This window comes from Pomacea canaliculata, linkage group LG1, assembly GCF_003073045.1.
Source record: "Pomacea canaliculata isolate SZHN2017 linkage group LG1, ASM307304v1, whole genome shotgun sequence".
NCBI classification, from domain to species: domain Eukaryota; kingdom Metazoa; phylum Mollusca; class Gastropoda; order Architaenioglossa; family Ampullariidae; genus Pomacea; species Pomacea canaliculata.
Genome location: NC_037590.1, coordinates 20,294,220 through 20,305,761, shown reverse-complemented (window position 1 = coordinate 20,305,761; position 11,542 = coordinate 20,294,220). Strand labels below are relative to the sequence as shown.

Genomic DNA, 11,542 nt, shown 5'->3' with positions numbered 1-11,542 from the left:
GCCAAGAAACACATTTTATTTCAAGTGTATGGCTGATTTTAAGAACTTTATCGCGATTCCGGCGATCAAACTTCGTAGTTCGTCGAGCCCTGAAAGTCCGCATCGTCGAGGTTAAGAGTTGGTTCGATGAGCAGACAGCAGTCCAGAGATAGATATCCGTGCTTTCAGTGCTTTCAGTACATCGACAGAAGGACAGAAAGTACTTTCAGTGCATTTCTTCAGCTGTGAACTATTAATGTATTTATTTCGGTTAATTTCATTACTTCCATACATAGTTGCAGTCTTCCACATCGAGTACTGCTTTAAATATGAAGTTTTTAAACCCCTGGTGTGCAAGAATGTTTTATAAAAGTGCCACGTGTTAAATGTTTGACTAGAATAAAAGAGACAACCATATGAACGTTTCATTTTGCTATTATTAAAAAAAAATGACGATGACGAGGAGAAGAACAACAAATCAGATGAAGAAAACCCAAGAGAGTTAGAACTGAGCAAGAATCGGTTTTACCCACTGCCGGCCGCACGCTCGCGCAGCGGAGTCACACGAGTTCACGCTGACGAGGTGACGAGGGTGCAGGGTGGACGGTTGTGGTGGACAGCAGCTCACAAGAAGACGCCGGCACGGATGCGGAGCAAACAGAATCAGGAAGGATAACGAAGACGAAGAATAAGTAGACAGAAGAAAAAGAAAAAAATGGAAGCCTGTAAAAAAAACAATTCATCCAATCAACAAACGGCTCTTCCACAACTGCACACTTACCAAATATTCTAGTACAAGTATATATGACCATTAAATACTAACAATTTGACCGTTAAAGTGCGTCGGTCCTAAAACACACAAATCCATTTGAGAGTAAACGGGTGAGCCACATGCGCCGAGACCCGGCCAACACAAAAGCTATCCTAGCGTTGAGAAGCAACATGTCTTCCACACACACACACACAAAAGAAAACAAAAAACAAAGCAAAAAAAAACCCAAAACAAACCAACAAACCAAACATGAACAAGTCGTTAACATATAAAGATCAACCCATTCGCACTCCAACCACCAAGTAAAGGCCCCACGGACTAGAGTAGCGTGGAACCCAAGAAAAATATCTCCACTCACCCAAAACGGTTCGTGATCGGACGATCGATAGAGGTGAAAAAATGCCCGTTACCGGGGCCACGGTCTGGCACCGCCCCACACGTCCGGCACCGTTAACTGCTGGGTGGCGACTGTCCAGAAACTGCAGCAATACGCGCCAAGGACCCCGTGCGCGAGTAAAGAACAAAAGTAAAGAATAAGGGGTGGGGGGGGGGCAAAAAAGGAACAAAGGTAAAGAAGAGGGGGGAAGCAAAAAGGAGAGGGGGTGTTGCAGTCCGGTCCCGAAAAAAAAAAAAGATACCTGTGAAGGTCCCGTGAGCATCTGACGCGCGACAACAGCTCCGCGACAGTTGGTTTGTGGATTAGTGTCTCCTATACAGACATGATTTTCTTTCTCATGGTGGGATGGGTGGGTTAAGAAGCCAATTTTGATATGACTTATATATTGGATTGAAGTTAGAGACAAGCTTCTGTCATGTGTTGTAAAAAGACCTGGATAATTGTTCTCTTTCTCTCTATTTAGTGCTAACTGTTGTTCTAACGTTGTTTGTTTTTTGTTTGTTTGTTTGGTTTTTTTTTTTGGAAAGTAGCTCCTGTGTATATGTGTGTGTGTGTTTTGGTGCTGTTGTATGAATGGCGATTTTATGCGGATGGTGTAACAGTTGAGGGAATGTTGGGGAGGAGGGTGAAGACTGATATAAATTGTAAAGTTTGCTTTGACGGCAAGTGACCTTGATGATGTTTTCTCTTTTGATATTCCCCTTTCATATGCGTTTGAAGTCTGTGATGATGGTGCACAAGTAGGAGTTTGTGTGTGTGTGCCTGGATATATTTCTAGATGCAGTGTTGTGATGCTTAGATATATTTTTCTATAAAGCTCTTTGTGTATGTGTTTATAGAGGTCAGTTTTAAACTGTTGTTGTTTAGAATTCAATTATGTAATCATAGTGCTTGCTATGCTAAAGCAATAAAGAATCAATCAATTTTCATACATATATATATGCACAAAACATTCGGTACCTATTGATATATACAAATTTATTTGTGAGCAATAACATGAAGTAACTGAAATTCTTAACATTTCAAATGTATTGAACAACAATTAAAATAAATATGTTCAGTGCATTAATTCTTAATAGAATTATACTACAACATATATAACAAGTTAACTATATATTAGTTACCCATTGCAGTGAACTGATTTAAAAAAATTATTCAACAATATTTTTCTAAATCCCAAGTTATCTGTATATTACTCGTTTTCACGGACTGAGTTTTTACAAAAGTGTACAAATATTTTTGTATAAATATTACACAGATTTTACGCCTTCCTTTGGTAATCTCATAACTGTAAAGATAATAATTTCACACACTTCGTATTATCAGCCCGGAATTGTACTTTGATCATCAAGTAAGCTTTTGATTTCAAAAGGTTAATGAGTTAAGCCTCGAATTTTTCGTCTTCGTAGGACAGTACCCGAAGTAGTCTGTAAATAGTCTTTCCGATTCCTGACTGTTAGTACTGCATTACACTCTACGAGTAACGCTTCAAGAAGTAATAAATCCGTTGCAGTGAGTTTCCTATTAAAAGCCCCATAACTGTACTCTAAGGTATGTCGGCTGTGTCTCACATTTCACAATTGATGGCAATGAGTTGATCTGGGAGGTTAAAAAGCGAACCAGGCTTGATATTTATGATTTCTTGTAGACCAGTACAAAAGGTCACACATTTATGCATGTCTTATCGAAGCGATCAGAAGTAGTGGAAACTAACTTTCTAATAATCTGTACTTTACACCAAAAATATCTCAAAAGACCATGGTTTATGTAAATCATTGTTAAACCTACGCTTCAGATTTTTTCTTTATAAATATATATTTTTCTTTTTATCTTTTAATTAATTTATCTTTGTAGAGCTCGCAAGGTAAGAAAGATGAGACTGGTTCATGTTTGTCGCATCTCATCTGCAGATCATCCGTTTTGATAAACTTCACTCTCCTCAGCACGTGAACAAAAGCAATGTTCATCCCCAGCTCAGCCAGACTCATGCCGGTGCACAAACGAGGGCCAGAACCAAATGTCCAGGAGATGGGGTTAACAGAGCATTAATTTCTTTGATCATTGCATTAGTGTCATAGCCACCCAAATCAAGAGACTATTCTGCTTCTATACTGCCAAAAATGCTTTTACTTACATGACAGAAAATGTGAGTTTCTATTAGGAGTCTTACACAACGAAATCGCAGTCCTCATGAAATGATTTCCGATCAGAAGATAAACATCTGGTTTCAACATTAAATTGTTTAAGCTTTCAACTTCCAATTGTCCATCAGGTAATCACAGAGGTCTTCAATAGTTTTTTCTTTCCAATACCTGCTTCTAAGTAGGGTATTACTGGCTAAGATAATACTTCTAAAAGTATTGAGTCCTCCAATGCCCGTTGATGAGCGTTTCTACGTGAGGCCCTGACACAGTACTATAATGTGTGACAGTTTAACGTGTTTCTCGCATTACACCGCTGATGGCAACGACTTGGTCTGGGATGTTAAGACGTGAGCCAGGCTTGATCTTCAGAGTTTCCTGTAAATATGAACACCTTTTATACACATAAGACTCATAAATACGTTATCGAAGACGATCATGTATAGGGTACCTATAATCTTATTTTTTCACACTCACACTCTAACCTTTACGTAATTGTATTTTTACAACCTACACTTCTACATTGCCTTCTAAACTTCATCTTTTAATGCTCTTATTTTATATTATTTCTATGCCAAGTTTATTACGTTGGTAGTATAGGAAAGACAAAGCTGTGCTTTGGCGGTAGTTTGGTTATCTCACCTGTAGGTCGTCTGTCTTCAAAAACTTCACTCTTCTCAGCACATGAACCATTGCCATCTTCATCTCCAGCAGAGACAGACGCATGCCGATACACAGACGAGGACCATACCCGAATGCCAAGAATGAGATGGGATCGACGCTGCCTTCGTAAAACCTGTGCAAAAATGTCTTCACTCCTCATCACACAGAGCATTATAGAACCGTTTCATTTTCTGGAACTTTTAAAACTCAACTAAAATCAACTCTGCGAGAGTGGATTTAAGGTTAACACTGAACAACATTTCTGAATAAAATTCTCAGGGATGCTAATTTTCCACCAATCTGTATTTGCTTGCATGTGTTTTGCATGCTTACCATATCTGTGAATGGATTATTTACTAAACCTATATTCTTGTCCAGTCACTTCAACTGTGACAGGCTACAGTTTGTTTATTTTAGTTATGTTTTGCCTTTGCAGTACCCTTGCTATCTCTTACCGTTCAGGTTTGAACTTGTCAGGTTCAGGGAAGTACTCCGGGTCTTTCATCACATTGGTGATAGGAATCATAACTGCAGCGCCCTTAGGGATTGTAATGCCTTTGATGGTGACCTCTTCAGATGCCACTCTGTCTGCTCTATCAAAAACCAGATTATCAAAAGTAACAATTGTGTAGCCGATAAAGTAAGGACAGTTGAGTTTGTGTGTGGACTGATAATGTTGTCGCTACATTCTCTTATTTCATAACTGCGAGTTTAGTTAGATGTCCTAGAGCAAATTGTAAAACATGGATCGGATGAAAGATGCATTAAAAAGGTTCAGAAGGACATGACAGCAATTCTCACCTACTATATCTGGCTCTAACCAGAAAAGTGACAACAAAAGTAACAAGTACACTTACGAGCCGCCTGGAGGATACATCCTCAGTGTCTCGTGGATGACGCTGTCCAAGTATTTCAGCTTTGTGACGCCCTCGTGAGTAGGTATCTCCTGATTAAACACCAAATCCATGTAACTTATTCCCACATAACTTATTTTTCTTTAATTCAAATGTATGCTTTCACTTATATATTAGACTACATTTCATCCCTTTTCTCTCAAGTGAATGATTCCAATTAAACATGATGGGTGCCAAAGACATAAAGGGTGAACAGGACAAGTGTGTATAACATGAACGTAAGGTTAAGACATAGATGACAGCAAGATATCATAGAGAAAAAAAACTCACATCGCCAAGCTGTTCCTTGATTTCACGTACAACCTTCTCCTGTACCTCTGGGTGCAGCGCCAGGAGGTAAGCCATGAACTGCAGGGTGGATGCTGTCGTTTCGTAGCCAACGACGAAAAAAGCCACTGCTTGTGCGACGACTTCAGTTCTTGACAAAACTGCAACAAAAACGATCGACATCTTCTTAATGACGTCCAGGTAAAATTTCGATAGACGTTCTCGTTTTCACAAAAATCTCTAGTCCAAATACTGTCGTGTGTCGCATGCTACCTGTACAAGCAAGGACGGGGAAGGTAGCTGGAGATGGGATTTCTATATCACCACGTTTTACACCATTTTTTTTTTCTTTTCACGTAATTGCCGTGTGTGGTGGCAGGGGAACAGACGAGAAGGAAAACACGGCGCAGAGGACATTGTGCGCGGGGTGGTTTGGTTTTTTGGTGTTTTTTTTTTTTTTTGTTTTTTTGTTTGTTTTTTTTTTTTTTTTTGTCTGTGTGTTTTGTGGGTTTTGTTTTTGTTGTTTGCTTTTTTGTTGTTGTGGTCAATGCATGGCTGTTTAGGTTGTCTCTTCTGTTTCTGGGAACCCCTTCTTTGTTCTTTTATTTCTCTTTTCCCTTTTTTTCTCACTGAAGACGGAAAGGCTACAGGCCGTTCGACCCACCGGTACACACGAATTTCACCGATTTTCAAAAAATTATAAAAAACAAACTAAAACAGCTAGAAGAATAATTCAAATTGATAATGATAGATCAAACTTTGTAAAATAGGAACAATCCTACCTGAAAATTGCTTGAGAGCTCACTTTTATTATTGTAATCCATACAAATTTTTCCAGCACGTTACACGCGAATTTTACCGATTTTCAAAAAATTATTTTAAAAAAACCCTAAAACAGCTAGAAAAATAATTCAAATTGATAATGATAGATCAAAATGTGTAAAATAGGATCTTTAAAAACCAAAAAGAAATGCACGCACATTGTTCTTGTCCTTAGAAATTCACAAATTATGCCAGAATTCTGAAAATCCGAGAAACTAGCCGCACATTTCACGTACATCGTACATCGTCTCGCCATTTTTTTCAAGAAGGGCTACTCTGGGAAATTGACGATATTTCAGTCAAAACAGAGTACCATCCCTTTACAAGGGAAGTAACTGTGTTCAGAAATGCACAAGCTATCGTAACTAAGCGATTTCTTTACGAAAAAAAGCGCTGTAAACGCCAAAAAAATGTAAAAACACGGCGGTTTTTTTTCGCCGTGCCGAATGAGTCTGCGAGCGGGCGTACAAAAATATCCGCCGTGAAGGCAGTAAGTTAACGCGATAACTACAATGAGGTTTCAGATTCGCTTAATGTAGCAGTGATGCCCAACCTTTTTCGGCCTGCGGGCCATATCCATTTCAGACAGCCGTGTCGCGGGCCACTTCACCGCAAAAATACAAAAAAGAAAAAAAAATAGAGCAGATACCATTTTTTATTAGAAACAAGTTGTACTTGCCATTAACTATGTAGTAATTAGTGGGATATTTGAAGTTGTTCTCCCGAAACAACTTCTGAATGTTCGGCCTCATCGTAGAGACACCAAGTCGGAGCATTCAATCGAAATGTTCGTCCATCGAAAAAAAGATTGGAAACGCTCCTAAGTAGGGATAAATACTTCTTCTTCCCCTTTTTCGTTTTTTTTTTTTTCGTTTTTTTTTTTTTTTATTACTAACATGCCGATTTCCTGCACTGTGGGCAGAAGTTTCGCGGGCCGGATATGGCCCGCGGGCCGTAGGTTGGGCATCCCTGGCTTAAAGTAAACAATTAAAATTGTAATCGGATTAAAACAATACTGACATTCATAAAATCAAAATCAGTTACCATTCATTTGCTCTCCGTCGGAAGTCTGCTTTTCCTCACAGCTCAGTAGTAACTGGAGAAAGTCAGGTTTTCGCTGTACAACAAAACACAGTAATTGAGAATAGTTAGTGAAAAAAAGCACTATCAATCATATAGATTAATGATGAGAAAGCAGTATTAATGCCTGAACTGTTTATTAAGTACGTCAGAACCTTGGTGTGTTATTATTTTTTTTAATTTGTGTGTGTGTGTGTGTGTGTGTGTGTGTGTGTGTGTGTGTGTGTGTGTGTGTGCACGCGCGTGCGCAAATGTGTTTGTGTGTGGATAGACATGCCAGCGTTGTATACTTTTAATACGTAGTACACATATTCACAAACATACGCGCTGACGTACAAGTGTCCCAGCAGTCCTAGAAACACATTTCTATTTCTCTCCAGTTGTCTTTCTTTTATATTGTGGTTAAGGTACACATGTAAACAAACTTAAAAGCTGACATACAAGTATTACCGCAGTCGTATATATATATACTCTTCACATTTTCTTTCGTATAGATTGTGAAGGTTAACATGGATACAAACATTTACACTGACATACAATTGTGTGTCCCAGCTGTCCTACACATACATTTATATTTCCTTCCAGTTTCCTTTCTTCTATAATGCGGTGAACGACTCCCGTGAACGACTTCAATCCACTTGGTTGAAAAAACTTTTTGACCAAAAATTGTATAAACGGTATCAGTAAAGGAACGGATTCTGAAAAAATAAGAAAAAGATAACAGTAAATTAATAATAAAAATACACAAATATGACAAGCTCTCCCCTATGTATAGCTCTTAAAAATGAGTACATGCTAACTTTGTAAACTCTCAAAATAAAATGATTACTTCTGTAAATTTCACAAAAGAGAGTCGGAGAGAAACATAAGTGTAATCAATATTATGTTGTAAATTAAATAAGTTATCACTTATTATTAAACTTAAGATGTAAATTTTGCAAGTACTTGAAAGTGTGAGTAAAAATCCCTCGTCAGTGGTAATGGCTGCCAAAAGACTGCCTGCATCTCTGATGAATGGTTGGTCCAGGTCCTTCTGAGAATTCACTTCTACACCAAACGCCGTGCCCGCTATCACGTCCATGGTGTAGCCACCATAAACTCTGGCAAAAAAGTATGATAAAAATCTTACAAAATAAATTGGCATATTACCTCACAATAAGGAGAATTGATATGAACTGCAAAGGACTACATTCTATACACACGTCTATGTATGCAACTTATACATTTATTTTGTCTAACTTATTTTGGAGACATCCGTTCGTTTCTTGTTAAGAGAATACAGAAATAAAATCAAAATTTCATCAAAGCCCATAACAAGATAAAATTCTCACCTTTTAACATCTATCTTTTCACCTCTCAGAATAGTCTCCTCGATGTTTTTGGTGAGCTGGATGCAGCAACGTTGGATATAGTATTCCATCTGTAAAAAATAAAAATAACTTTTAAATAAAAAATGTGTGTAATATATTCATTCACATTTAAATATTTAGATTAAGCATATATATATATATATAGATATCTTTATCTACTAATGTAGCTTAGTTGTTGATGCGCTCGACTGTGGACTCGAAAGTCCTTATTTTAAGATCGTTTGGTATTTAATAATAAATTGTGATAATGGATGGACAATATCAGTACATGATAGTGCGAAGCAGCATAAAAATGATTTTAAACAGATAGAAAAATCGCCATGCCCTAAAATTGAAAGATACGCCTATTCCTTTTTCCTAACACAAAACACCAGTAACAATCCTCATCGCTTAAAGGATAAATATCAATTCAAGTACACTTATCACACAACATGTACGTTAAATAATTTAAAATTAATTAATAAACACTAACTAAAATTTAAAAAGTAAGTAAACCATGACGTAAGAAGAGATGGACAGATATCAATAAATCTACAGTGAAAAACCTGCAGTGCTAACACCTTTGGAATAGAAGGGAGAAAGAAAAAGCACATCACTGAGACCCAAAGCAAAAGACATCTAACAATTCTGGACTCGACTAACAAGGTGTCAGCAGTTCGGGGGACAAGCAGTGGGTACCCACTACACTAACCACTCTTTCCATGCAATGAGCCAGTCAGATTAGTGTACGAGCTATACACCTGTTGCACAAAGACAAACTCTTAAGCCAGCTTACTTTGCACCTTGGTTGACAAAAGATGAACTCACCTGCTTCAATTTTCCCGTACTAAAGGTAGGTGTGAGTATGTGTCGAATTCTTTTCCACTGTGCGCCGGTAGTAAAGGGCAACATCGAACGAACTTTCCTGTGGTGCAATCTCCATATTTTCCTGAAAGTTTAAAAAGTCAGGAAAGTAAAAGTTAAATAAGGCATATATATTGTACACCTATTTTATTTGCAAACACACTGAATTTCTAAGTGTGATTACAATATTCTGTTTGAATGATGTCTCTTGTACACGTAGTCCCAAGGGAAGATTATTTGCAGCGGTAAGTAACATTTAATTTTTTTATTTCAAATTTAAATGGCGCTGTATGACTTTAATAAACTGTAACTTTTTATACTCACAAATCGGTCTGTAAACTTGTTGAAATCTTTGACAAGAACTTGTTTTAGAATGTCTAGATCGGTGGTTACCAGCAGTGGCACGCGCCCAGAATACATGCTGAAATACAAATTTAATTCGCTACAAAAACAAGATTTAAAGCAAAATACTAAAGATTAACACAGCGACAGGTAAAAAGAGGAAACCTCCATCAGTAATGAGAGTATACAATAACAGGAGGTATCTCAAAGAAATACATGGTCAAAAGAAAACAAGCTTTCTTCAATAGTTTATGTTTCAACGAAAAAACCAGTAAGAACTAGTCTTTAAAACGTACCCAAATGTGCGACCATATTTCTTCGACCACTTCTGAACAAATTGTTCGGCTCCCTGGAAAATGTTAAAAATTTAGCTTTGAAGGAGACAATTTATTTAATAACAACACAAAGTGCGCCTTATTACTCTATATGTCATGTTACTAAACACAAACGTGGCATACTCACACAATTATCACAATTAAAGACAGGGAATTAGAGAATAAAGCCAGCTTACGTATTAACTAGTTAACTTTACCTCTCTAGCCAGCTGATACTGGTTGCCAATGAAAGGTGAAGGTTTGGGTCCATCAACACCCAGTGACTTCCACACTCCGTAGGGCCAAATTCCGTATCTGAGACAGTCCACAGATACAATGGTCCTTGCTGAAAATTTGTGCTCACTATTCTAAAAGATATGCTGGTATAGAAAATACTTAGCCCTCTCTGTCCCATGCTAAGATGGTGTCAGCTGGCCAAACCACATTTGACTGCCGACGCTAAACAGTACTAATAGAAGTTTTTGCCAGAAATTAAGTTTACAAAGATTGAAAAAAATGTGTGACGCATCTGTCAACATAGCGTTCTAATTGGAAAAATTAAGCGATTGCTGTGCACACCAATTTCTCACCAACTACTAACGAAGGACGATAGAAGGCATCTAAGACGGCATTAAGTGTCACTGTTAATGTTCACAGCCTCACCATCATGTGTCAACAACCGCTCTGGAAATAAGTAATTATGGGCCCGAGCACAAGGTCTTTTGTATCACAAAACATTCTCTATATCAGGAAAGATAGCTTCATAGAGAGAATAACAGCGCCGACCCAATACCAAAGGAAAAAAAAATATGTTTAAAACCGTGAAACTCTACTTGGCATCTACGTCGGGTTTCACAAGCTAAAATTAATAGGTTATGGCACAAGGGACTAGTCATAGTCATCTCCACATCCCTCTACCTGACGCTCCAGTTGTCTGTTGTTCCATCGAACTACGACAGTCGACAGTGGACATACGTGTGCGCATTTACACAAAAAAACTCTACAAAATTTGTCTTAAAGATTCACGTGAACTACACAACGTGCATTGTTCTCATTCACAGAAGGGCTTACAGCAGGTGGGTACATGAGGAATTCTACACCCTCGTGGCACTCGTCCACATACTTGCAGACACCAACACGAAGGATGACATTGCCTCACTAACTGCAGCTACAATAAAGACAACAAACGAGACCGACTTCCAGGTGATAGTGCACGAGATAGCATATCCCTCCCAAGATGGCGTCTCGCTGTCAAGATTTACGACTTCGCTACCGGCAAGATTTTGTCACTTTCATTTGTCATGCCTGGCAAAATAACTCGCACAGGCTTTTTGTACTACTGCTACCTTATATCTCTTAATGTTCTTGTCCTTTTTTGTCTATTTTAAGTTAAAAATTCAGCGTTACTTCTTCAATACTCACAGGTAAAGCAGGAAGCCTGCTAACGGGAGCAGCACAAGGGTCACGGGCAGGTCAATGAGAGACAGAAACTCCATCCTAGTCTCCAAAGACTCCGATGAGTACAGACACGTTAACTTCTGAGGACAACTCACGAGAGCTGAACAGTAGCAGTCCTAGTAATATAAAATCTGTAAGCTCGCTGGTCAAAGGTTTCTAACCTCGTCTTAAATAGATAAA

At 38.2% G+C, this 11,542-nt stretch overlaps 1 protein-coding gene across 1 annotated transcript; it reads right to left on the bottom strand.

Annotated features, from left to right (window-relative positions):
* Positions 1 to 2,113: 2,113 nt before the first annotated feature.
* Positions 2,114 to 11,542, bottom strand: LOC112575539 (cytochrome P450 3A19-like). The gene is made up of 14 exons (XM_025257483.1): positions 11,327 to 11,542; positions 10,123 to 10,219; positions 9,887 to 9,939; positions 9,573 to 9,669; positions 9,213 to 9,333; positions 8,367 to 8,455; positions 7,981 to 8,135; positions 7,603 to 7,733; positions 7,000 to 7,072; positions 5,137 to 5,294; positions 4,810 to 4,898; positions 4,408 to 4,545; positions 3,932 to 4,085; positions 2,114 to 3,667 (listed from the first exon to the last, which is right to left on the bottom strand). Exons 5-14 carry the CDS (start codon positions 9,294 to 9,296, stop codon positions 3,581 to 3,583), a joined length of 1,158 nt encoding a protein of 385 aa, XP_025113268.1. The 5' UTR covers positions 9,297 to 9,333; positions 9,573 to 9,669; positions 9,887 to 9,939; positions 10,123 to 10,219; positions 11,327 to 11,542; the 3' UTR covers positions 2,114 to 3,580.